This window comes from Heteronotia binoei, chromosome 2 (assembly GCF_032191835.1).
Source record: "Heteronotia binoei isolate CCM8104 ecotype False Entrance Well chromosome 2, APGP_CSIRO_Hbin_v1, whole genome shotgun sequence".
NCBI classification, from domain to species: domain Eukaryota; kingdom Metazoa; phylum Chordata; class Lepidosauria; order Squamata; family Gekkonidae; genus Heteronotia; species Heteronotia binoei.
The window spans coordinates 7,956,971-7,984,607 of record NC_083224.1 but is presented as its reverse complement, the minus strand read 5'-3'; the positions used below and the strand labels follow the sequence as shown (position 1 = coordinate 7,984,607).

General features: G+C 50.9%; 1 protein-coding gene across 1 annotated transcript; it reads right to left on the bottom strand.

Moving 5' to 3' along the window:
- Positions 1–27,183, bottom strand: DUSP15 (dual specificity phosphatase 15). Its single transcript, XM_060233184.1, has 7 exons — positions 27,053–27,183; positions 19,467–19,500; positions 16,001–16,083; positions 12,005–12,054; positions 6,876–6,950; positions 3,260–3,434; positions 1–713 (listed from the first exon to the last, which is right to left on the bottom strand). Exons 1-7 carry the CDS (start codon positions 27,071–27,073, stop codon positions 507–509), a joined length of 645 nt encoding a protein of 214 aa, XP_060089167.1. The 5' UTR covers positions 27,074–27,183; the 3' UTR covers positions 1–506.
- Positions 27,184–27,637: the final 454 nt, after the last annotated feature.

Here is a 27,637-nt window from a genome sequence, read left to right as displayed (position 1 = left end):
TTTGCATAGAAAAGCTGTTTACTGCGCAACAACCATCTGTGCGAGAACCAGTCTTCCCCGTTTCTTGTCTTCCACCCCCACCTCCCACCCCCCAGTTCAAGGCAACAGTAACTGAAAAAATTCCTGTTTTCCTGCCAAAGAACCTGCGTTGGGAAGTCTTTGACCAGCAGAGGATTCCCAGTCTCGTGTGAAAAATTCAGTCCGCAAGACAGGCCACGAAGCCTTCGCACCGGGCTTTGCTAGCCAGAGGGCCATTGGAGTCAATCTGCGAAACATTTCCCGGGTGCCTCTTCCTGTATTAACCACCTCCGTCCTGCAGGCGAAAGAAACCGAGGCAGATACTGGTTACCTCTGAACAGCTCCGCCTTCTCAACCGCACAGTGTCCGTTACCACTGAAATTTCCCTCTTTTGTTTCCGGGTGCCAAGTGCGTTCCTTGCCCAGCTCGGGCCTCCGCCAGTCCAATGTGTGTCGTTTCTACGGTTTCCCGGCGTGCCCGAGGGAGGTTCATTTCAGACACCCAGGGAGGCAGGAGAACGTCTCCTTCACTCGCAGCAGGAAGGGGCCCGTGGGCTTGGTACTGTGACTCTCGGGCACCAGAGTTTGCCGAGGCAGGTCAGTGGGAACTCTTTTGTCACCGGGCAGCAGGCCTCGGATATCCTCGTCATCGCTGAAAGGGGACGCTCCGTACTTGCGCTCCAGCCGTCGCCGAATCTGCCAGGGGCATAAAAGAAGTAGTCAGCATAGGTTCTCCCGCCCTGGAGGTTCCCAACCCACAAGCCCAATGGGAACTGCCCCGACGTCGCCAGCGCAATGACGTCAACCGGAAGTGATGTCATCGCGCCGGGGCGCGGCCGGCCACTCTAGGCATTTCCGGGGAAACTCTATGGGTTTTTTTTCCCCAGACACTCTAGCAATTTGGGAGGGAAAACTCTATAGCCACTGGGGACTTGGGAACCCTGAGTCAGCAACAGATGCGGAGCTGGGCAAGCCTTCAGAGGTGCATGCGGCAAGTCCAGCGTGTGGCACTTTGGAAAATAGAATCGCATTTCTTGAAATGATTTCTAAGTCAGACTTGAAGGAATCTGTGAAGTTTGGGGGAAACTTAGAAGATGGGGAGAGGGCTATATCAACAGAAGTTTAGTGTCCAGAGCCAGTTTGGTGTAGTGGTTAAGTGTGTGGACTCTAATCTGGGAGAACCGGGTTTGATTCCCCACTCCTCCACTTGCAGCTGCTGGAATGGCCTTGGGTCAGCCATGGCTCTCTTATCTGGGAGAACCGGGTTTGATTCCCCACTCCTTCACTTGCACCTGCTGGAATGGCCTTGGGTCAGCCACAGCTCTCTTATCTGGAGAACCAGGTTTGATTCCCCACTCCTCCACTTGCACCTGCTGGAACGGCCTTGGGTCAGCCAGAGCTCTCTTATCTGGGAGAACCGGGTTTGATTCCCCACTCCTCCACTTGCACCTGCTGGAATGGCCTTGGGTCAGCCATAGCTCTCACAGAGGTTTTCCTTGAAAGGGCAGCTTCTGGGAGAGCTTTCTCAGCCCCACCTACTTCACAGGTGTCTGTTGGGGGGGGGGGGGAAGGTAGAGGAGATTGTAAGCCATTCTAAGATCTGAGATTCAAAGTGCAGGGCGGGGTATAAATCAAATATCATCTTCTCCTACGTGATGGTATTGTTTTACTCTGCTGTGGTTAGACCTCACCTGGAGTCTTGTGTTCAGTTTTGGGCATCACAGTTTGGGAAGGATATAGACAAGCTGGAACAGGTCCAGAGGAGGGTGACAAAGATTGTGAGGGGTCCGGAGACCAAGTCCAATGAAGAAACGTTGAAGTAGCTAGGCGTGTTTAGCCTGGAGAGGAGGCAGCTGAGAGGTGATAGGATCACCATCTTCAAGTACTTACACCTCTGAGAGAACTTCTGGCTGAGCCAAGGTCATTCCAGCAGCTGCAAGTGGAGGAGCGGGGAATCAAACCCAGTTCTCCCAGATAAGAGAGCTATGGCTGACCCAAAGCCATTCCAGCAACTGCAAGTGCAGGAGTGGGGAATCAAACCCGGTTCTTCCAGATATGAGAGCTCTGGCTGACCCAAGACCATTCCAGCAGGTGCAAGTGGAGGAGTGGGAATCAAACCCGGTTCTCCCAGATAATAGAGATCTGGCTGACCCAAGGCCATTCCAGCAGCTGCAAGTGGAGGAGTGGGGAATCAAACCTGGTTCTCCCAGATAAGAGAGCCATGGCTGACCCAAGGCCATTCCAGCAGCTGCAAGTGGAGGAGTGGGGGAATCAAACCCGGTTCTTCCAGATAAGAGAGCTCTGGCTGACCCAAGGCCATTCCAGCAACTGCATGTGAAGGAGTGGGGAATCAAACCCAGTTCTCCCAGATAAGTGAGCTCTGGCTGACCCAAGGCCATTCCAGCAGCTGCAAGTGGAGGAGTGGGGAATCAAACCCGGTCTCCCAGATAAGAGAGCCATGGCTGACCCAAGGCCATTCCAGCAGCTGCAAGTGGAGGAGTGGGGGAATCAAACCCGGTTCTCCCAGATAAGAGAGCTATGGCTGACCCAAGGCCATCCCAGCAGGTGCAAGGGGAGGAGTGGGGAATCAAACCCGGTTCTCCCAGATAAGAGTCCGCCCACTTCACCAATACACCAAACGAGCCCTCAAACTGACAAGTGCCATCAAATTGCTTCTGACTCATGGTGACCCTGTGACTCTCACATGCTGAGAGCCAGTTTGATGTAGTGGTTAAGACTGGTGGACTCCAATCTGGGAGAACTGGATTTGATTCCCCACTTCTCCTCCACATGCATCTGCTGGGTGACCTTGAGTCAGTCACAGCTCTCTCAGCTCCACCTACTGCCCTGGGTGTCTGTTGTGGGTGGAAGAAGGGAAGGAGATTGTAAGCTACTCTGAGACTGAGTGAAGGATGGGGTATAAATGCCATCTCCTCCTCCTTGTCCAAAACATCCTATCCTAATAGCATTGCTCAGATCTTCACAAAGGAGGGCCCTTGTTGCTATCTTGCTGAAATCCATCCGTCTCCTTTCGGTCTTCTGCTTTTCCTGCAGCTTCCTAGTATCATCATCATTTGCTTTGGGCCAAATGTTTATGGGAATACCCATCCGGAGAACCTGAGCTGGCTTACCAGCTATTCCTAAAGACCCACTCTTCATAGAAACAGAGCAGACCCAGTTGGTACCTACCTGGTTCCCCAACCCAAGCCAGCCCTCCCAACCCCACAACTTCTCGCTCTCACCTTCCGCGCAGACCTGCTTTTCCCGTACTCCTCCAGCTGCTGACGAAATCCAGGGTTCGGGTTGGCAACCGGCCGCACTGCCTTGACGGCCTCCAACGCCTCGTGCCAGTTCAGCTGGGTCACCGCCATGACGTACACCAGGACAATGGTGGTACTGCGAGAGATCCCGGCAAGGCTGTGGCCAGGAGGAAAAGAGACAGACACATCCCTGCCTTAGAATCATAGAATCATAGAGTTGGAAGGGTCCTAGAATCATAGAGTTGGAAGCGACCTCTAGGGTCATCGTTCAACCTGCTGCACAATGCAGGAAACTCACAGATACCTCCCCCTAAATTCACAGGATCCTCATTGCTGTCAGATGGCCATCTAGCCTCTTTTTAAAAACCTCCAAGGAAGGAGAGCCCACCACCTCCCAAGGAGGAAGCCTGTTCCACTGAGGAACTGCTCTAAACTCACAAACCCCTCCCCCTAAATTCACAGGATCCTCATTGCTGTCAGATGGCCATCTTGCCTCTGTTTAAAAACCTCCAAGGAAGGAGAGCCCATCACCTCCCAAGGAGGAAGCCTGTTCCACTGAGGAACCGCTCTAACGGTCAGGAAGTTCATAGAATCACAGAGTTGGAAGGGACCTCCAGGGTGATCTAGTCCAACCCCCTGCACAATGCAGGAAACCCTCAAACACCTACCTCAAATTCACAGGATCCTCATTGCTGTCAGATGGCCATCTAGCCTCTGTTTAAAAACCTCCAAGGAAGGAGAGGCCACCCACTCCCGAGGAAGCCTGTTCCACTAAGGAACCGCTCTAAACTCACAAACCCCTCCCCCTAAATTCACAGGATCCTCATTGCTGTCAGATGGCCATCTAGCCTTTGTTTAAAAGCCTCCAAGGAAGGAGAGCCCACCACCTCCCAAGGAGGAAGCCTGTTCCACTGAGGAACTGCTCTAACGGTCAGGAAGTTCTTCCTAATGTTGAACCAGAAACTCTTGATTTAATTTCAACCCATTGATTCTGGTCCTGCCTTCTGGGGCCACAGAAACCAATTCCACACCATCCTCTATATGACAGCCCTTTAAGGACTTGATGGTGATTATATCACCTCTCAGCCGCCTTCTCTCAAGGCTAAACATGCCCAGCTCTTTCAACCTTTCTTCATAGGACTCGGTCTCCAGACCCCTCAACATCTTCGTGGCCCTCCTCTGGATTTATTCCAGCTTGTCTAGATCCTTCTTAAAATTTGTTGCCAAAAACTGACCACAATACTCCAGGTGAGGTCTTACCAGAGCAGAGGTAAGCAATAACATCACTTCACGTGATCTGGACACTATACTTCTGTTGATACAGCCCAAAATTGTATCTCTGGCCCTCAGCCAGTTTGGTGTAATGGTGAAGTGCATGGACTCTTATCTGGGAGACCCGAGTTTGATTCCCCACTCCTCCACTTGCACCTGCTGGAATGGCCTTGGGTCAGCCATAGCTTTGGCAGAGGTTGTCTTTGAAAGGGCAGCTGCTGTGAGAGCCCTCTCAGCCCCACCCACCTCACAGGGTGTCTGTTGTGGAGGAGGAAGGGAAAGGAGAATGTGAGCCGCTGAGACTCTGATTCAGAGATAAAAGGGGGGTATAAATCCAATCTTCTTCTCTCACCATACCCATCTTACTGGGAGGAGTAACAGCAAATAGCATTGGCATTCCTGGGAAAGAATGCCATTTAACATGCAAAAAGAACTGCACTGAAGCTCTAGCTTGTCCGAACAGAAGCATATCAGAAGAGCCCTGCTGGATCAGACCAGGGAGGGTCTATCTAGTCCAGCCTCCTGTCTCACACAGTGGCCAACCAGTTCTTCTGGAGGGCCAACAACAGGGCAGAGAGGCCGAGGTCTTCATAAGAACATCAGAAGAGCCCTGCTGGGTCAGACCAGTTAGGGTCCATCTAGTCCAGCCTCCTGTCTCACACAGGGACCAGCCAGTTCCTCTGGAGGGACAACGACAGGGAATAGAGGCTGAGGCCTTCATAAGAACATCAGAAGAGCCCTGCTGCATCAGGCCAACAGTTCATCTAGTTCAGCCTCCTGTCTCACACAGTGGCCAACCAGTTCCTCTGGAGAGCCAACAACAGGGCAGAGAGGCTGAGGTCTTCATAAGAACATCAGAAGAGCCCTGCTTGGTCAGACCAGTGAGGGTCAAACTAGTCCAGCCTCCTGTCTCACACAGGGGCCAACGAGTTCCTCTGGAAGGCCAACAACAGGGCAGAGAGGCCGAGGCCTTCATAAGAACATCAGAAGAGCCCTGCTGGGTCAGACCAGTGAGGGTCAAACTAGTCCAGCCTCCTGTCTCACACAGTGGCCAACCAGTTCTTCTGGAGGACCAACAACAGGGCAGAGAGGCTGAGGTCTTCATAAGAACATCAGAAGAGCCCTGCTGGATCAGACCAGGGAGGGTCCATCCAGTCCAGCCTCCTGTCTCACACAGTGGCCAACCAGTTCCTCTGGAGGGCCAACAACAGGGAAGAGGCTGGGGCGTTCCCCGATGTTGCCTCTTAGCTCTGTGATATAAAGGTTTACTGCCTCTGAATGTGGAGGTTCTCCTCAGTCACCATGTTTAGTAGCCATCAGCAGGCTTCCCTCCATGAATCTATGGAATCCCTTTTGAAGCTGTTTATGGCCATCCCTACATCCTCTGGCAACCAGTTCCACATTTGAATAACTCTCTATGTAAAGCAGTATTTCCTTTTGTCCACCCTGAACCTACTGGCCATCAGCTTACAAAGAAGAAGAACTGCAGATTTATACCCCGCCCTTCTGTCTGAATCAGAGACTCAGAGCGGCTTGCAATCTCCTTTCCCTTCCTCCCCAACAACAGACAACTTGTGAGGTGGGTGGGGCTGAGAGAGCTCTGCCAGAAGCTGCCCTTTCAAGGACAGAGTCTCAGAGTGGCTCACAATCTCCTATATCTTCCTCCCCCACAACAGACACCCTGTGGGGTGGGTGGGGCTGAGAGAGCTCTGCCAGAAGCTGCCCTTTCAAGGACAGAGGCTCAGAGCGGCCTACAAACTCCTTTCCCTTCCTCCCCCACAACAGACACCCTGTGAGGTGGGTGGGGCTGAGAGAGCTCTGCCAAAATCTGCCCTTTCAAGGACAGAGTCTCAGAGTGGCTCACAATCTCCTATATCTTCCTCCCCCACAACAGACACCCTGTGGGGTGGGTGGGGCTGAGAGAGCTCTGCCAGAAGCTGCCCTTTCAAGGACAGAGGCTCAGAGCGGCCTACAAACTCCTTTCCCTTCCTCCCCCACAACAGACACCCTGTGAGGTGGGTGGGGCTGAGAGAGCTCTGCCAGAAGCTGCCCTTTCAAGGACAGAGGCTCAGAGTGGCTCACAATCTCCTATATCTTCCTCCCCCACAACAGACACCCTGTGGGGTGGGTGGGGCTGAGAGAGCTCTCTCAGAAGCTGCCCTTTCAAGGCAGGCCCAAGGCCATTCCAGCAGCTGCAAGTGGAGGAGTGGGGAATCGAACCCGTTTTTTTTCAGATAAAGAGTCCACGCACTTAACCAATACACCAAACTGGCTCTCTATTAATGGAATTCCCCCTCGTCTTTGGTAGCGAGAGCCATGAACGTACCAATGCACCAGGCAGTTTCCTCCACGCAGGCGACAGGAATGGATGAAATGAATGCATTCTTTGAAATGCTTCTTGCTGGGGCGGGAGGGAAGCAAAGCAAAAATGTTATGAACGGAGTCACCAGATCGAGTTCCAGACAAAGCAGCACGTAGGCAGTCAAAGGAAGAGGGCATGGGGTTGTAACATCCCCCTTTGCTTGTGGATTCCCAGAGTGGAGCCCTTAGGCGCTCATTCTCATGTCTGTTCAGCAGAGACAAGCTGGCTCAAAGCATCAGCCATTTATTTGCAAGGAGCTGACTCCAACCATCAACACCTTCAGCTAACATGCAATAACTGAAAACTGAAACTAGAGCTCCACCCAATTAAGAACATAAGAACATAAGAGAAGCCATGTTGGATCAGGCCAATGACCCATCTAGTCCAACACTCTGAGTCACATAAGAACATAACAGAAGCCCTGTTGGATCAGGCCAGTGGCCCCTCCAGTCCAACACTCTGTGTCACATAAGAACATAAGAGAAGCCCTGTTGGATCAGGCCAGTGGCCCATCCAGTCCAACACTCTGTGTCACATAAGAACATAACAGAAGCCATGTCGGATCAGGCCAGTGGCCCCTCCAGTCCAACACTCTGTGTCACATAAGAACATAAGAGAAGCCCTGTTGGATCAGGCCAGTGGCCCATCCAGTCCAACACTCTGTGTCACATAAGAACATAACAGAAGCCCTGTTGGATCAGGCCAGTGGCCCCTCCAGTCCAACACTCTGTGTCACATAAGAACATAAGAGAAGCCCTGTTGGATCAGGCCAGTGGCCCATCCAGTCCAACACTCTGAGTCACATAAGAACATAAGAGAAGCCCTGTTGGATCAGGCCAATGGCCCCTGCAGTCCAACACTCTGTGTCACTTAAGAACATAAGAGAAGCCATGTCGGATCAGGCCAGTGGCCCCTGCAGTCCAACACTCTGTGTCACATAAGAACATAAGAGAAGCCATGTTGGATCAGGCCAGTGGCCCCTCCAGTCCAACACTCTGAGTCACAGAAGAACATGGCTGATTTCGCACTGACCTTTTACTGGCGCGACCACCCTCCTCACGCCGGCGGATCTGCAGGGATTTCGCACCAGAAGCGCCGGCGCAGCCAAAAGAGCCGGCAACTTCCGTCGCGAAACCCGCTCAAACGGAAACCGCCAAGAAGCAGGAAAACGTTTGAGCGGGTTTCGCGACGGAAGTAGCCGGCTCTTTTGGCTGCGCCGGTGCTTCTGGTGCGAAATTCCTGCAGATCCGCTGGCGTGAGGAGGGTGGTCGCGCCAGTAAAAGGTCAGTGCGAAAACGCCCCATAAGAGAAGCCCTGTTGGATCAGGCCAATGGCCCCTCCAGTCCAACACTCTGTGTCACATAAGAACATAAGAGAAGCCACGTTGGATCAGGCCAGTGGCCCCTCCAGTCCAACACTCTGAGTCACATAAGAACATAAGAGAAGCCATGTTGGATCAGGCCAGTAGCCCCTCCAGTCCAACACTCTGTGTCACATAAGAACATAAGAGAAGCCCTGTTGGACCAGGCCAGTGGCCCCTCCAGTCAAACACTCTGTGTCACATAAGAACATAAGAGAAGCCACGTTGGATCAGGCCAGTGGCCCCTCCAGTCCAACACTCTGTGTCACATAAGAACATAAGAGAAGCCCTGTTGGATCAGGCCAGTGGCCCATCCAGTCCAACAGTCTGTGTCACATAAGAACATAACAGAAGCCCTGTTGGATCAGGCCAGTAGCCCCTCCAGTCCAACACTCTGTGTCACATAAGAACATAAGAGAAGCCCTGTTGGATCAGGCCAATGGCCCCTCCAGTCCAACACTCTGTGTCACATAAGAACATAAGAGAAGCTACGTTGGATCAGGCCAGTGGCCCCTCCAGTCCAACATTCTGTGTCACATAAGAACAGAAGAGAAGCCCTGTTGGATCGGGCCAGTGGCTCCTCCAGTCCAACACTCTGTGTCACATAAGAACATAAGAGAAGCCCTGTTGGATCAGGCCAGTGGCCCTTCCAGTCCAACACTCTGTGTCACATAAGAACAGAAGAGAAGCCCTGTTGGATCGGGCCAGTGGCCCCTCCAGTCCAACATTCTGTGTCACATAAGAACAGAAGAGAAGCCCTGTTAGATCAGGCCAGTGGCCCCTCCAGTCCAACATTCTGTGTCACATAAGAACAGAAGAGAAGCCCTGTTGGATCAGGCCAATGATCCATCTAGTCCAACACTCTGTGTCACACAGTGGCAAAAAAAAAAGGAGGTTCACAAGCGGGGCTAGAAGCCCTTCCACTTTGCCCCCCCCCCCCCCGCAAGCACCAAGAATACAGAGCATCACTGCCCCTGACAGTTCCAATAATATGCTGCGGCTAATAGCCACTGATGGACCTCTGCTCCATATGCTTATCCATTCCCCTCTTGAAGCTGTCTATGCTTGCAGCCGCCACCACCTCCTGTGGCAGTGAATTCCACATGTTAATCACCCTTTGGGTGAAGAAGTACTTCCTTCTATCCGTTTTAACCTGTCTGCTCAGCAATTTCATCGAATGCCCACGAGTTCTTGTGTTGTGAGAAAGGGAGAAAAGTCCTTCTTTCTCTACTTTCTCTTTTTTTATATATATAAATACACAATTTTATTTGGTAACATGGTAACAAATTATATTTCTTGCATCATTAATAACTTCTTTTATCTATCCCATATATTACTTTTCACCCACTCCTCCCCCCGTTACTTGACCCCCGCCGGTGTTATTTACTTAAAATACTAATATTTAAAGGTACCCTTAACCAACAAAAACAAAAATTAATATTCTTCTTTTTCCCCCTAAAACTTAATCATTATCAAAAATTGTCCAATGCCCTTTTATTTTCCACTCTTTTTCTACGTACTCGTGGGCATTCGATGAAATTGCTGAGCAGACAGGTTAAAACGGATAAAAGGAAGTCCTTCTTCACCCAAAGGGTGATTAACATGTGAAATTCACTGCCACAGGAGGTGGTGGCGGCCACAAGCATGGCCACCTTCAAGAGGGGATTAGATAAAAATATGGAGCAGAGGTCCATCAGTGGCTATTAGCCACAGTTTGTGTGTGTGTGTGTGTGTGTGTGTATATATATATATATATAATTTTTTGGCCACTGTGTGATACAGAGTGTTGGACTGGATGGGCCATTGGCCTGATCCAACATGGCTTCTCTTATGTTCTTACGTATCTTCTGAACTTTTTCCACTCCATCTTAAAAACCTCTAAATCATAGTCTCTTAAAGTTCTTGTTAATTTGTCCATTTCACTTCTTTCTCTGCTTTCTCCATCCCATGCATAATCTTGTCAACCTCTCTCATGTCACCCCGCCGTCGACGTTTCTCCAGGCTAAAGAGCCCCAAGCGTTTTAACCTTTCTTCATAGGGAAAGTGTTCCAAACCTTTCATCATTTTAGTTGCCCTTTTCTGCACTTTTTCCAATGCTATAATATCCTTGAGGTGCGGTGACCAGAATTGTACACAGTACACACAATTGGACCAAACCAAGTCACAGAGATGTAATGGTTGAGAGATAAGGGCAGTGAGGACTATTCAAATGGGACCAATGTTCCCTCTAAGCTGAGTTAGTGTGAGCTAGCTCACAGGCCTTTTTAGCCTCCAGTTCACGCATTTTTGTCTTCGCTTCGGAAAAATGGGCCAATTAATTTATGCAGCAGCTCACAACTTTAATGCCAAATAGCTCACAAAGTAGATTTTTTTTTTGCTCCACGGTTTAGAGGGAACGTTGGCCATAGCTGTGGGCAAAATGCCCAGTTTCTACCCAGGTTTGCAAATGGAGTTCCGCATTGATCGGCCAGAGAATCAAACTGCCTAACCTGTTTCTGCACACCGGAGCTGAGGCACAAATAAAACACACGACTGCAAAACTTGAGCCAAACGATACTGTCTGGATATTGCTCCGGGCAACCGGATTATACAAGAGAACTTGTTTACTGAGTCTCCGCACGCACATTTCCTCCAGTGAAAGGACCTGCCTTGGAGCCAACCCCTTTCCCCCTTGTTTGCCTGCTTCTTTCCTGAGCAGCGAGATACAAAGGAGACGATTTGGGGTGGACGGAGACTTATTCCCATAGAAAATAATGCAGAATTAATCCACGGGTATCTGGGGCTCTGGGGGGGGGGGCTGTTTTTTGAGATAGAGGGACCAAATCTTCAGTATAGCATCCAGTGCCTCTCCCCAAAATAGCCCCCAGGTTTCAAAAAGATTGGACCAGGAGGTCCAATTCTATGAGCCCCAAAAGAAGGCACCCAACAGGGCTTCTCTTCTCTTATGTTCTTATGTGACACAGTGTTGGACTGGAGGGGCCATTGGCCTGATCCAACAGGGCTTCTCTTATGTTCTTCTGTGACACAGAGTGTTGGACTGGATGGGCCACTGGCCTGATCCAACAGGGCTTTTCTTATGTTCTTATATGACACAGAGTGTTGGACTGGAGGGGCCACTGGCCTGATCCCACAGAGCTTCTCTTATGTTCTTATGTGACACACAGTGTTGGACTGGAGGGGCCATTGGCCTGATCCAACATGGCTTCTCTTATGTTCTTATGTGACACAGAGTGTTGGACTGGAGGGGCCACTGGCCTGATCCCACAGAGCTTCTCTTATGTTCTTATGTGACACACAGTGTTGGACTGGAGGGGCCATTGGCCTGATCCAACATGGCTTCTTATGTTCTTAAGGCCGTCGCCACCGGAATAGCACCAACTCAATATTCTGTTTTATTCTGTTTAACTGTTTTAATCATTGTATATCTATTTTATTATTGAATGTGCAGTTTTAATACTCATTAATTTAATTGTTTGTGGGATGTAAATCAAATCAATAAATAAATGCTGAACACTACCAGCCTATATGTGGTTTATGACTTGTTGCCAACAACGGGGATCGTGGTTTCTCTTAATTCTGTAATTAGAATTAATTCTGTAATTCTGAGACTATTTCGTCGGATGTAGTTTGTTTGATGTTTTCCTAAGGTTTTCAATGTTGTAAGCTGCCCAAAGCGCACTTGCGGGATAGGGCCGGGTATAAATCGAAAAATTAAATTCAATTAAATACTTACATGTTAGCTTCCGGCATATCTGGCAGAGCAATCCGAAAGTAGGTGATTCCCTGAAACGGCACAGACAGAGGGTGGGGACTGATTGACTGATGTCATGAGATTTATATCCCGCAAGAGTCCAGAGACACCGGGGGGCTGGTTCTAAGCGCCATCTCTGCTAACTAGCCTGTCGCTTCCACCATTTCACCAAGCGCTTGGGAACATCTTGCGAACGTCGTAAAGTGGCTCGGAATTCTCCGCAAGGGAATCATCTAGGGTTGGCAATCCCCGGGTGAGCAGGAAATAGACACACGTCTCTGTGAAAAACCAGCCTCAGCGGTAATTGCAAATTATACAGGCGATTTATTCTTTAGCAACGTTGCCGCTAGAGGATTCTGAAGCTCAGCTCTTTTGTAAAATGTATGAATGCTCGTAGGAGCTTGCAGAAGCCGCGTTGTGAAACGGGGGATCAAGTACGGCCCTGTCACCTTCTGTGTGCCTTGCTGCACTGAATTATCTTACTGAAACATAGTTGAAGAGACCTTGGAGCGCTGGGCTCCTTAGAAGAACCTACCTTCACCACAACCCGAACTGCATTCCCGGACTCTCTCAGCGTTGATTCGTTTATTGAGAAACTTGGGTGTGGTCTTTGCTTCTTGATCGATTTCACTTTATATTATTACTTCGTCTTTATTTGTAAATCACCTGCATAGTTTGTAATTCCTGTGGAGGCTGGTTTTTCACAGACTTGTGTCTATTTCCTGTTCCATTTTTCCGCGATTCTCGGTCGGTTGCCTAATCCCCAGGTGAGGGCAGGGGATTCACCCAGCTTGCAGGCCCTCCCCCCCGCTTCAGGTTCATCAGAAAGCAGGGGGGGGGAGGGAAATGTCTGCTGGGCACTCCATTATTCCCTATGGAGACCGATTCCCATAGGGTATAATGGAAAATTTATCTGCGGGTACCTGGGGCTCTTGGGGGGGCTGTTTTTTGAGGTGGAGGCACCAGATTTTCCACATAACATCCTGTGCCTCTCCCCAAAATACCCTCCAAGTTTCAGAAGGATTGGACCAGGGGGTCGAGTTCTATGAGCCCCCCAAGAAAGTGTCCCTGTCCTTCACTATTTCCAAATGGAGGAAAGGCATTTAAAAATGTGCAGTCCCTTTAAATGCGATGGCCAGAGCTCCCTTTGGAGTTCAGTAATGCTTATCACAGCCTTGCTCCTGGCTCCACCCCTAATGTCTCCTGGCTCCACCCCCAAAGTCTCCAGGCTCCACCCCCAAAGTCCTCAGATATCTCTTGAACTGGACTTGGCAACCCTAGAAGAAGAAGAAGATGAAGATATTGCATTTATATCCCGCCCTCCACTCCGAAGAGTCTCAGAGTGGCTCACAATCTCCTTTACCTTCCTCCCCCACAACAAACACCCTGTGAGGTGGGTGGGGCTGTAGAGGGCTCTCACAGCAGCTGCCCTTTCAAGGACAACTTCTGCCAGAGCTATGGCTGACCCAAGGCCATTCCAGCAGGTGCAAGTGGAGGATTGGGGAATCAAACCCGGTTCTCCCAGATAAGAGTCCGCACACTTAACCACTACACCAAACTGGCTCTCCCTAGAATCATCTGTTCCACACCCTTGCACACACCCTCGTCAAGGGCTGTTGTGTAGCCCCAAGGTGGCTTCAATGAGGCTTGCAGAACAGAAACTCTAAGGGGATTGGACCCTCCCAGGTCAGATCTGTCTCTCACTCCGCCTTCCCTAACAGTACCGACTAGGGTTGCCAAGTCCTATTCAATAAATATCTGGGGATTTTGGGGGCGGAGCTAGGAAACTTTGGGGGTGGAGCCAGGAGACATTGGGGGTGGCGCCAGGAGCAAGGGCGTGACAAGCATCATGGAACTCCAAAGTTCTGGCTATCACATTTAAAGGGACAGCACGCCTTTTAAAATGCTTTCTTTCCATAGGAAATAATGAAGGAGAGGGGCACCTTCTTTGAGGGCTCATAGAATTGGACCCCCTGGCCCAATCCTTTTGAAACTTGGGGAGTATTTTGGGGAGAGGCACTGGATGCTATACCGAAAATATGGTGCCTCTACCTCAAACGACAGCTCCCCCAGAGCCCCAGATACCCATGGATCAATTCTCCATTATTTCCTATGGGAATAAGTCTCCATAGGGAATAATACAGCTCCCAGCAGACATTTCCCTCCCCCACCTGCTTTCTGATGACCCTGAAGCGGGGGGAGGGCCTCCAAACTGGGGGAATCCCCTGCCCCCACCTGGGGATTGGCAACCCTAGTACCGACTGAAGACCAAACGATCAGCGGTGGGAGACCCACAATTTTTAAAGTGCTAATAGCTTCTATGGGGACGTTCAAACTTTCCTCCCACGTTATTTAGATCCACCCCCCCCCCCCAGTTGTTATTTGTTGTAGGGGAAAAATTTAGAGCTGTACAATACCCAGGCCTTGGATTCAGCAGGAGCTCACAGGAGCGCAGCCCCTGAACCTTTCGGAGGGTCCCCCCTCCTCCTCCCCACCTGCCTTGTCCATTGAATAGGAGGTGCAGCTGCATAACAATCCCTGGATTAGAAGAGGGGGCAGCCAGCCATCTACCAGGATCTTTGCCTCGCCCCCAGCAGCCCTCATGAACCCCTGGAGAAGCCCACGCCACCCTTTCTCCACTCCTTATGTGATTTTGGGCAACGGGTGGCTTGCTGGCCCTTTGACTGTGAAAGGGGGTGGCCCAAGAGAGCCCCAGGTGAGGGAGGCCTGCTTGGGCTGGTTGGATCCTATATGGCCTGGGACCTGCCTACCTGAAGGACCGTCTCTCCCCACATGTTCCCCAGAGAGCACTGAGGTCAGGAACACAAAATCTCCTCACTATCCCCGGGCCAAAAGAAGCCCGTCTGAAAGCCACCAGAGAAAGGGCTTTCTACGTTATGGCCCCCGTATGGTGGAATCAGCTGCCGGAAGAGGTGAGGGCCCTGCGGGACTTAGCGCAGTTCCGCAGGGCCTGTAAGACGACCCTCTTCTGGCTAGCCTATACCTAGCCTACATTTACCTAGGATAACAACTTGAGGAAACTGGCCAGCCATCTGTTTACAGGAAACTGAATTACTCTGTTTTAATGTTTTAACTGTTTAACTATTTAACTGTTTTATATTTGAAATTGTTTAATTTTAAGTTTGTTTAATTGTTGGAAGCCGCCCTGAGCCATTCGTGGGAAGGGCGGGATATAAAACCCAAATAAATAAATAAATAAATAAATAAATAAATAAATAAATAAATAAATAAATAAATAAATCTCTACTCATCCCAAGCAGGCCTCGCTCACCCGGGGCTCTCCTTTCTTGCTTCAGGTTGCTTTTGGCTGGTGGGGGGGTAGCATACGTGAATGAGTGATGATAATGAGCTCCACCACCTATTTTTCTATAAAACGACCCCTGACAATACCTGCAAGTGGAGGAGTGGGGAATCAAACCCGGTTCTTCCAGATAAGAGAGCTCTGGCTGACCGAAGGCCATTCCAGCAGCTGCAAGTGGAGGAGTGGGGAATCAAACCCGGTTCTCTCAGATAAGAGAGCTCTGGCTGACCCAAGGCCATTCCAGCAGCTGCAAGTGGAGGAGTGGGGAATCAAACCCGGTTCTCCCAGATAAGAGATCTCTGGCTGACCCAAGGCCATTCCAGCAGCTGCAAGTGGAGGGAGAGTGGAGGGGGGAAGGCCTAATTCGGTTCCTCTGCCCTGCTGACACCCTAGGCAACCACCAAGTTTGCCTAGTGGGTTAGCCGGCCCTGCTTCTTCCCTCCACGGGGATTACTGACATCCTTAAAGGGAAGTTATTTACTTCCAAGGAGGGCAGACTGCATGGTACAGCCCGATCTTGTCAGATCTCAGAAACCAAGCAGGGTGAGTACTTGGAGAATCTGTATGAGAAACTAGATCCTCCTGTGACATAACTTCCGGGTCTTTGGCCATTTCCTCTGGAGGAATCCGGAGAAGGCAGGTCTACACATCCGTACCGGAATATACGGCTGTGGCGATTCATGAATGGAGAGGATGTGGGTGATGTTGTTCCGGCTCAGCTGGTCGAAATCTTTGGCATCTGGAAGAAAGAAAGGAGTCGGAAGTAGAAGCCAAGGAATGCTTCTTCCAGCCATCGGCAATGTGCTGGCAGCTGTCTATGCCCGGATATCACAAGTTATTATGAAACTTGGAACAAACAACCCCCAGGACAAAACCGGGATATTGGTTTCTTATCTCTTTACATATGCTAAACCCATTCTCACCAAGTAGAGCGACACACCCACTGTATTTCTCTTTTAGAAAAATAATGAAAGAGCCCTGTGGCGCAGAGTGGTAAAGCTGCAGTACTGTAGTCTGAGTTCTCTGCTCACGACCTGAGTTCAATCCCGGCGGAAGCTGGGTTCAGGTAGCCGGCTCAAGGTTGACTCAGCCTTCCATCCTTTCGAGGTCGGTAAAATGAGTACTCCGCTTGCTGGGGGGAAAGTGTAGATGACTGGGGAAGGCAATGGCAAAACACCCCATCAAAAGTCTGCTGTGAAAACTTTGTGAAAGCAACGTCACCCCAGAGTCGGAAATGACTGGTGCTTGCACAGGGGTCTATCTTTACCTTTTTATTCGAGTAATGTCTTTTTTATATTGGCAAACTGGAATAAGGGAATTGGTTATTTCTCTAATGACATATGCTAAACTCATCTCCCACTGTAGTCTGATGTTTTGTTTTGTATTGGCAAACTGGAATGAGTGTTTATAGTGTTATGCTACATGTTAAAAAGTAAATTAGGTGGACAGAAACACCTCTAAGAAAAAAGATGTTCTCAGTGTAACCCAGGCTTGAGGAGAAATAAAGCAATTAACAGACTCCACATTTCTTGCCTTGGGTCATTCTCCAATTCTGACATGTTTATTGCCTTTGCTGTTTTCCCACGCAGCCGATGCTATCCAGACCAAACTTGTTATTCTTTGTTTGTTATTTCACCATTGGATTCTAATGGGACTACCTCGGTGGGAACACGTGTGGCCTAGGCTGCGGGAGCTGCACTGGCTGCCAATTGTATACCGGGTTCGTTACGAGGTGCTGGTCATTACCTATAAAGCCCTATACGGCCGAGGACCTGCCTACCTCAGGGACTGCCTCTCTCCATATGTTCCCCAGAGAGCTCTGACAGAAGCTGCCCTTTCAAGGACAGAGTCTCAGAGTGGCCTACAATCTCCTTTTCCTTCCTCCCCCACAACAGACACCCTGTGAGGTGGGTGGGGTTGGAGAGGGCTCTCACAGCAGCTGCCCTTTCAAGGACAACCTCTGTGAGAGCTCTGGCTGACCCAAGGCCATTCCAGCAGCTGCAAGGGGAGGAGTGGGGAATCAAACCCGGTTCTCCCAGATAAGAGAGCTCTGGCTGACCCAAGGCCATTCCAGCAGCTGCAAGGGGAGGAGTGGGGAATCAAACCCGGTTCTCCCAGATAAGAGTCCGTACACTTCACCACTACCCCAAACTGCCAGGAGGAGGTGCCGAAGAGCAGCAGCGTAACCTTCTCCAGCAATTCTTAGAATCCCCCCGGGATGGATGGATGCCCAGGTTTTATTTCAGACAGTGGAAGCAGGTGGCAGGCACCCAAGGCTGTTCCCACCCCCCCGCCCCCCTCTACTGACGCACGCTTGACATTCTTTCCAAAGCAAACGCTGAGGGCAGCAAATAGTAAACATCCAGCTGGAGAAACCTGGACCCTCTCTACGAGGGCTGCATTTAGCAAGTTGCCAGGAACCAAACAGATACACCCAAAAAGATGGCTGCAAATGTTGACTTTGCTTATGGCATCAGTTAAACAAAATACAAATTCCACGCTAGCCGTTATTGGGACAAGGGCTGCGAATAAAACAGCCAGTATCGCAATGCATAGAAGAGGAGGAGGAAGATGATGATGAAGAAGACGACGAAGAAGCATTATGTCTTATTAACACGTGGCATTCACTGCCACAGGAGGTGGTGGCAGCTGCAAGCATAGCCAGCTTCAAGAAAGCCTTGGATTAACATCTGGAGCAGAGGTCGATCAGTGGCTATTAGCCACAGCGTATTGTTGGAACTCTCTGTCTGGGGCAGTGATGCTCTGTATTCTTGGTGCTGGAGGGGGCACAGTGGGAGGGCGTCTAGTGTCCTGGTCCCACTGATGGATCTCCTGATGGCACCTGGGTTTTGGCCACTGTGTGACACAGAGTGTTGGACTGGATGGGCCACTGGCCTGATCCAACAGGGCTTCTCTTATGTCTGGGGCGGTGATGCTCTGTATTCTTGGTGCTTGGGGCGGGGGAACAGTGGGAGGACTTCTAGCCCTCCTTGTGAACCTCCTGATGGCACTTTTTTTTCTGGCCACTGTGTGACACAGAGTGTTGGACTGGATGGGCCATTGGCCTGAACCAACATGGCTTATGTTCTCTTATGTTCAGAAGAAGACGAAGAAGAAGTTGGGTTTATACTCTGTCCTTCACTCTGGATCTGAGAGTGGCTTACAATCCCCCACAAAAGACACCCTGTGAGCTGGGTGAGGCTGAGAGAGCTCTGACAGAAGCTGCCCTTTCAAGGACACCTCTGTGAGAGCTATGGCTGACCCAGGGCCATTCCAGCAGCTGTAAATGGAGGAGAGGGGAATCAAACCCGGGTCTCCCAGATAAGACTAGATGGACCCTCACTGGTCTGATCCAGCATGGCTCTTCTGATGTTCTTATCAGGGGAAGGCCTCGGCCTCTCGGCCCTGTTGTTGACTGTCAAGAGAAACTGGTTGGCCACTGTGTGGGACAGGATGCTGAACCAGATGGACCCTCACTGGTCTGATCCAGCAGGGCTCTTCTAATGTTCTTCTCAGGGGAGGGCCTCGGCCTCTCTGCCCTGTTGTTGGCCCTGCAGAGGAACTAGCTGGTCACTGTGTGAGACAGGAGGCTGGAGTAGATGGACTTTTCCTGTCTGACCCAGCAGGGCTCTTCTGATGTTCTTATGAAGGCCTCAGCCCCACTGCCTTGTTGTTGGCCCTTCAGTGGAACTGGTTAGACACTACGAGACAGGAAGCTGGACTAGATGGACCCTCACTGGTCTAATCCAGCAGGGCTCTTCTTATGCTTTGATGAAAGCTTCTATGCCCTGTCGTTGGCCTTCCGAAGGAACTGGATGGCCCCTGTGCGAGACAGGATGCTGGACCTGATGGACCATGGGCCTGTTGCAGCAGGGCTCTTCTGATGTTCTAACATTATCCTATTTCCCTCCACTGCTTGACAGGCAGGCATGCCACAGGTAAAGTCTGCCCTGCCATGGAAATGAAGCAATTGGGAAAACTACCGTATATCTAGCCATTTTTCCTCACCCTGCATCTATTCAAAATGCAGGCGTCCTATCAAGGTAAAAGAAATTCCCAGCAATAGTGGCCTCTCTTTCTCACCCAGCTCCCCTCAAGGTCAACAGTGCTCACTCAACTTACCTACAAAGTTCCCGAGGTAAAGTCCGGGGAGAACCTGAAAGACACAACAGTGAAGTCTGTGTGAGCTGAGCATCCTGGTCTCAGGAACAGACAGAGCTTTTTTTAAGGAAAAGCCCAGCAGAACCTCATTTGCATTTTAGGCCACACCCCCTGATATCACCGTGGTTTCACAGAGGGGGGGTTTCTAGGGAAAGCCCAGCAGGAACGCATATGCATATTAGGCCACACCCCCTGACATCTCCATGGTTTCACACAGGATTTTTTTTTAGAAGAAGCCCAGCAGGAACTCATTTGCATATTGAGCCACACCCTCTGGCATCACTGTGTTTTCACAGAGGGGGCATTTGTAGGGAAAGCCCAGCAGGAACTCATATGCATATTAAGCCACACCCCCTGACATCACCATGGTTTCACACCATTTTTTTTTTTGAAAAGCCCAGCAGGGACGCATTTGCACATTAGCTCACACCCGCTGAAGCTGGAACTGTGTTTGGTGAGCCAGTTCGGTGTAGTGGTTAAGTGTGCAGACTCTTCCTTCCTTCCATCCCCCAACATCTGTGTTGTGCAGATAAAAGCTAGGCTTGAAGACTGACACAGGCTGCAAAGCCTGAGCTCCGTTTTCCTTCTTTCCATCCCCCAGCATCCCTGTGTTGGCCTTTGACCTGGAAGTGACACCACAGGACATGACATAATTCCTGTCTCCTGGCTCCACCCCCAAAGTCTCCTGGCTCCACCCCCGAATTTTAGTGGGCCATGAAGGAGAAGTGTAAATAACCGGGCCACGGGGGGGGGCAGAGTTTGGGAAACCCTGGTGTAGTGGTTAAAGTGTGTGGACTCTTATCTGAGAGAACCGAGTTTGATTCCTCGTTCCTCCACTTGCTCCTGCTGTAATTGCCTTGGGTCAGCCATAGCTTTGAGAGCCAGTTTGGTGTAGTGGTTAAGTGTGTGGTTAAGTGGTTAAGTGTGCGGACTCTTGTCTGGGAGAACCGGGTTTGATTCCCCACTCCTCCACTTGCACCTGCAGGAATGGCCTTGGGTCAGCCATAGCTCTGGCAGAGGTTGTCCTTGAAAGGGCAGCTGCTGTGAGAGCCCTCTCAGCCCCACCCACCTCACAGGGTGTCTGTTGTGGGGAAGGAAGATAAAGGAGATTGTGAGCCGCTCTGAGACTCTGAGATTTGGAGCGGAGGGTGGGATATAAATCCAATATCTACTTCTGGGAACAGATCAGCTCCTTAGAGGAGCAGAACTCATCATGGTCTCCCAGCTCTATGCAGAACATCACAGGGTAGGGGTGGCCAAACTGTGGCTCGGGAGCCACATGTGGCTCTTTCACACATATTGGGCGTTTTCGCACTCACTTTCAGCCGGCGCGACCCCCCCTCTTCACCGCGCAGGATCTGCACGGATTTCGCAATAAATGCCACGGAGCAGCCTTTTGCGCCGGAAACTCCCGGCGAAAAAGCCGCTCAAACATAAACCGCCAAAAAGCAGTTTCCGTTTGTGCGGCTTTTGCGACGGGAGTTTCTGGCTCTTCCGGCTGATCTGTGGCATTTAGTGCGAAATCCGCGCAGATCCTGCGCGGTGAAGAGGGGGGTCGTGCTGGCTGAACATGAGTGCGAAAACGCCCATTGTGTGGCTCTCAAAGCCTCCACCACCTTGTTGGCCGGTTTGGAGAAGGGATTTGTCTCTTTAAATCAGTTCTCCAAGCCAAGCCAGCCAGCCAGTAGCTTGGAGGATGTATTTAAAGTTAAAGTTGCTTTCTTTCCACCACTTCCTCCCCTCCTCCCCCATCTATTTGCCTGCCCGCCTTCCTTCCTGCACTCAAACATCTGACGCTCATGCCTTGAGAGCCAGTCTGGTGTAGTGGTTAAGTGCGCAGACTCTTATCTGGAAGAACTGGGTTTGATTCCCCACTCCTCCACTTGCACCTGCTGGAATGGCCTTGGGTCAGCCAGAGCTCTCTTGTCTGGGAGAACCGGGTTTGATTCCCCACTCCTCCACTTGCACCTGCTGGAATGGCCTTGGGTCAGCCAGAGCTCTCTTATCTGGGAGAACCAGGTTTGATTCCCCACTCCTCCACTTGCAGCTGCTGGAATGGCCTTGGGTCAGACATAGCTCTGGCAGAGGTTGTCCTTGAAAGGGCAGCTGCTGTGAGAGCCCTCTCCAGCCCCACCCACCTCACAGGGTGTCTGTTGTGGGGGAGGAAGATAAAGGAGATTGTGAGCCGCTCTGAGACTCTTCGGAGTGGAGGGCGGGATATAAATCCAATATCTTCTTCTTCTTCTTCTTGGGTCAGCCGTAGCTCTCTTATCTGGGAGAACCAGGTTTGATTCCCCACTTCTCTGCTTGCAGCTGCTGGAATGGCCTCGGGTCAGCCATCGCTCTCTCAGGAGTTGTCCTTGAAAGGGCAGCTTTTGTCAGAGCTCTCTCATCCCCACCTACCTCACAGAGTGTCTGTTGTAGGGGGGCGGGAGGTAAAGGAGATTGTAAGCCGCTCTGAGACTCTGAGAGTCAGAGTGTAGGGCGGGATATAAATCCAATATCGACTTCTTCAAACATCTTACATTTATTCTGCATGGCTCTTACATTAAACAAGTTTGGCCACCCCTGTCATACGGCTTGCGGGGAGGGCAGGAAATAAATTTAATAAAATAAAAATAAATAAAACCACCATCTTGTCCACTTTCTGTTTTTCCTGAGAATCCAGTTTTTCTTTTCCTTTGCAGCTCTGAACCTTTCCCTTTCTGGAAGGGACATCAACTGGATACGCAGGAAGGGAGGGGAACAAGCTGAACTTGTTTTATTTATTTAATTGACACCTCCAAGGACAACCCAAAGGCTGAGATCATTCGCCACTCCTCCATTCTCACCACAACAGCCCTAGGTGGTAGGCTTAGGCTGAGAATGTGTGACCAAAGGATATTATAGCATTGGAAAAAGTCCAGAAAAGGGCGACTAAAACTATTAAAGGTTCGGAACGCTTTCCCTATGAAGAAAGGTTAAAACGCTTGGGGCTCTTTAGCTTGGAGAAACGTCGACTGCGGGGTGACATGAGAGAGGTTGACAAGATTATGCGTGGGATGGAGAAGGTAGTGAAAGAAGTACTTTTCTCCCTTTCTCACAATGCAAGAACTCGTGGGCATTCGACGAAATTGCTGAGCAGTCGGGTTAGAAATGTTAAAAGGAAGTCCTACTTCACCCAAAGGGTGATTAACATGTGGAATTCACTGCCACAGGAGGCGGTGGCGGCCACAAGCATAGCCACCTTCAAGAGGGGTTTAGATAAAAATATGGAGCACAGGTCCATCAGTGGCTATTAGCCACAGTGTATGTGTGTATATAACATTTTTTGCCACTGTGTGACACAGAGGGTTGGACTTGATGGGCCATTGGCCTGATCCAACATGGCTTCTCTTATGTTCTTACTTTTCTCCCTTTCTCACAATACAAGAACTCGTATTGGGGGTTTGATTCCCCAGTTCAATGAAATTGCTGAGCAGTCGGGTTAGAACGGATAAAAGGAAGTCCTTCTTCACCCAAAGGGTGATTAACATGTGGAATTCACTGCCGCAGGAGGTGATGGCAACTACAAGCATAGCCAGCTTCAAAAGGGGAATGGATATATATATATATGGAGCAGAGGTCCATCAGTGGCTATTAGCCACAGCTTATTGTTGGAATTGTCTGGGGCAGTGATGCTCTTGGTGCTTGGGGGGGGGCGGGGCAAAGTGGAAGGGCTTCTAGCCCCACTTGTGAACTTCCTGATGGCACTTGGGGGGGGGGGGTTTGGCCCCTGTGTGACACAGAGTCCGCACACTTAACCACTACACCAAACTGGCTCTCAGAAGTCCAGGGTCGCTACGCAGAGGCAGGCAATGGCAAGCAACCTCTGTTCCTCTCTTGCCTTGAAAACCCTACGGGTTGCTCAGAAGTTGGCTGCAAACTGGCCCCGTTTTCGACAATCGCTTTGCCCAAACCTGGATGTCTCAGGTAATGTTCCCCCAAAGCTGAGTTAGCGTAAGGTAGCTCACAGTCTTTTCTCTTCCGACTCACACCTTTTTGTCTTAGCTCAGGAAAAAATGGCCCCAGAGCAAAACTAATGGATGCAGGAGCTCACAAAGTAGACGTTCTGGTCACAAGACTCCACAGCCTAGAGCTTGTATTGGTCCCAGGCTAGCCCTATCTCATCAGATCTCAGAAGATACGCAGGATCAGCCCTGATTAATACTTGGAGGAGAGCCAGTTTGGTGTAGTGCACCGTTTCCCATTTGCAGGGTCATGACCTGGTACTGGGCCATGGAAGCCTCAATACCGGGCCACAAGAAAAGCCAAAGCTAGCCCCGTCCCCAGCAAAGCATGAGCTCTGCTCTGCTTCCTTCCTTTCCAATCTCTCTGTTGTGCAGAGAAAAGCTAGGCTTGAAGCCTGAGCTCCGTTTTCCTTCCTTCCACCCCCCAACATCTGTGTTGTGCAGATAAAAGCTAGGCTTGAAGACTGACACAGGCTGCAGAGCCTGAGCTCCGTTTTCCTTCTTTCCATCCCCCTGCATCTCAGTGTTGGCCCTTGACCTGGAAGTGACACCACAGGACATTACATAATTCCTGTCTCCCGGCTCCACCCCCAAAGTCTCCTGGCTCCACCCCCGAATTTTAGTGGGCCATGAAGGAGAAGTGTAAATAACCGGGCCACGGGGGGGGGGGGGAGTTTGGGAAACCCTGGCGTAGTGGTTAAAGTGTGCGGACTCTCATCTGAGAGAACCGAGTTTGATTCCTCGTTCCTCCACTTGCTCCTGCTGGAATTGCCTTGGGTCAGCCATAGCTTTGAGAGCCAGTTTGGTGTGGTGGTTAAGTGTGTGGTTAAGTGGTTAAGTGTGCGGACTCTTGTCTGGGAGAACCAGGTTTGATTCCCCACTCCTCCACTTGCACCTGCTGGAATGGCCTTGGGTTAGCCATAGTTATCGCAGGACTTGTCCCTTGAAAGGGCAACTGCTGTGAGAGCTCTCTCAGCCCCACCCACCTCACAGGGTGTCTGTTGTGGGGGGAGAAGACATAGGAGATTGTAAGCCGCTCTGAGTCTCTGATTCAGGGAGAAGGGCGGGGTATAAATCTGCAATTCTTCTTTCGTAGGACTTGACCTTGAAAGGGCAGCTGCTGAGAGAGCCCTCTCAGCCCCACCTACCTCACAGGGTGTCTTTTGTGGGGGGGAAAAGATAAAAGAGATTGTGGGACGCTCTGAGAGTCAGAGTGAAGGGCGGTATATAAATCCAGTATCATCATCATCTTCATCATCAGCACCTGAGAACTCCAGAGCTACGACGTGGAGGCAGGTAACGGCAAAACCACCTCTATTTATCTCTTGCCTTGAAAACCTCTCCAAGGGTTATCGTAAGGGTTATCCGCTGTGACTTGATGGCCCCTTTATTTCTTTATTATTTAAATTTATATTCCGCCCTCCCTGCAAACAGGCTCAGGGTGGATCACAACAATAAAAACAGAAGCAAATAGAATCAAGATAACCATTGAACAGCGATAAAGCAGTCTGCGGTTTCTTTAAAAACACAGGGTTTCCACCGGTTCACAGTTCACAGGCTGAGCTCTGTAAGATGGCAGATGGTACATTAACGATGTCCACAGTGCCAGCACGGGGGTTGGTTGCTAAGGTCTTTCCGGATGCCTCAGCCAAAGGCCTGGCGGAAGAGCTCCATTTAACAGACGCTGTGGAACGACAGTAATTCCCGCAGGCCCCTGATCTCTGGTGGGAGCACATTCCACCAGGCCAGAGCCAAGGCCGAAAAAGCCCTTTGGGTCAGGGAAAAACCAGCAGATCTCGACCCATGAGAGCTAGTTGGGTGTAGTGGTGAAGTGTTTGGACTCTTATCTGGGAGAACCGGGTTTGATTCCCCCCTCCTCCACTTGCACCACCTGGAATGGCCTTGGGTCAGCCAGAGTTCTCTTATCTGGGAGAACCGGGTTTGATTCCCCACTCCTCCACTTGCACCACCTGGAATGGCCTTGGGTCAGCCAGAGCTCTCTTATCTGGGAGAACCGGGTTTGATTCCGCACTCCTCCACTTGCAGCTGCTGGAATGGTCTTGGGTCAGCCATAGCTCTCACAGAGGTTGTCCTTGAAAGGGCAGCTTCTGTCAGAGCTCTCTCAGCCCTACCCATCTCACAGGGTGTCTGTTGTGGGTGGGGGTGGGAGATAAAGGAGATTGTGATCCGCTCTGAGATTCTGTCCTTGAAAGGGCAGCTTCTGTCAGAGCTCTCTCAGCCCCACCCACCTCACAGGGTGTCTGTTGTGAGGGAGGAAGAGAAAGGAGATTGTGAGCTGCTGAGACTCTGAGATTCAGAGTGGAGGGTGGGATATAAATCCAATATCTTCTTCTTCAAAGGGATTGGACTCCCCCCCCCCACAAAGAATGTCAAGCTTAAGTGTATCTTAGGTGAAAAAGCACAGAGGGTTGAAGTATATTAAGATTCTAAACATGGCTCCAACATAAAACAAGAAGAAGAGATTGGATTTATACCCCGCTGTTCACTAGCCAAAGAACTCTCAGAGTGGCTTACAGTCTCCTTTCCCTTCCCACAACAGACACCCTGTGAGGGAGAAGGGGCTGAGAGAGCTATGGCAGAAACGGCTCTTGAGAGGAACAGCTCTGACAGAGTTATGACAGACCCAAGGTCACCCAGCTGGCTGCATGTGGAGGAGGAGGAGAAGAATAAAAAGATATTGGATTTATATCCCGCCCTATACTCTGAATCTCAGAGTCTCAGAGCAGTCATCTCCTTTACCTCCTCCCCCCGCCCACAACAGACACCCTGTGAGGTGGGTGGGGCTAAGAGAGCTCTTACAGCAGCTGCCCTTTCAAGGACAACCTCTGCCAGAGCTCTGGCTGACCCAAGGCCATTCCAGCAGGTGCAACATAGCATCCAGTGCCTCTCCCAAAAATACCCCCCCCCAAGTTTCAAAATGATTGGACCGGGGGGTCCAATTCTATGAGTCCCAGAAAAAGGTGCCCCTATCCTTCATGGAGGGAAGGCATTGAAAAGGTGTGTGGTCCCTTTAAACGCGATGGACGGAATTCCCTTTGGAGTTCAACGATGCTTGTCACAGCCTTGATCTCGGCTCCACCCCTCATGTCTCCTGGCTCCACCCCCAAAGTCTCCTGGCTCCACCCCCAAAGTCCCCAGAGATTTCGTGAATTGGACTTGGCAACCCTAATCCATCCCCCCTCCCTGGCCTGTTCCGCACGGCTTCTCCTGCCTCCTGCTCCTCGGCCTGCTCCTTTTCCTACTTGCAGTGCACCGTGGCCTGCTCAGCTCTCCTGGCTCTGGCTGCCACTGACGATGCTTTTGCCAGCTCAGCCGTGGCAAAAAGAAAATGAAAAAAGCAGCCTGTGTGTCGAGGCCTGGGAGTCAGGGGGGCAGTGCCCCCACAACACCCCCCTGTGGCCACTGGCCTGCCGCCACCACCTCTCTACCTGGCTTCCCGCACAGGGCTGCTGTCCTGAGCAAGCGGGAGAAGGGAGAACAACAAAAGCTGCCTCGGTAGGAAAAGCGGGATCAAAACGAAGGAACGGAATCCTATACCTTGGTCATGCCGTTGCCCATGGTCTGAAGCGACTGCAGGCGGCTGTAGCCGAAAACAGGCGTCCTTTCGCGCAGTTCTCCTCTCTTACTGGCAGCGCGCAGAGACCAGGTGAGGTTTGCGCCTCTGGGCCCCGCGCAGCCTGCCACCACCTTCCACCTCTTGAGACGACTGGTGCCTCTGGAGATCTCCCAGCAGCTGAGTATCTGGGGGGTGGGGAGAGCTCTCAGTCTCAGCAGAGGCCCATGGCAGGCTCGTCCTCTTGCGCCTTCCTCCAAGAGGGCAAAGAAGCGACTCTGGAAAGTGCCTTTCCCCTGGCCGTTCCCTGATCTTGGCACGCTGACGGCGGAGGGGGAAAAAAACCCCACCTCTTATGCAACCGCGTGGGTGTGCCAAGGCCGGGCGGCACTGCCGCTCCGCAAGTCAAAACACACAAAGCGCCAGTGTTGGGGAAGAGAACAAAGCCTTTTGTCAGCCCACATCACCCCCCACCGAGGGCCGGCAAGTCCAGGCGTGATGCGAGCTCCGCTTCCTGGCGTCCCCTCCGGGGGCATCCCTGAATTCCAGGATGCTTCTATCCCACCACC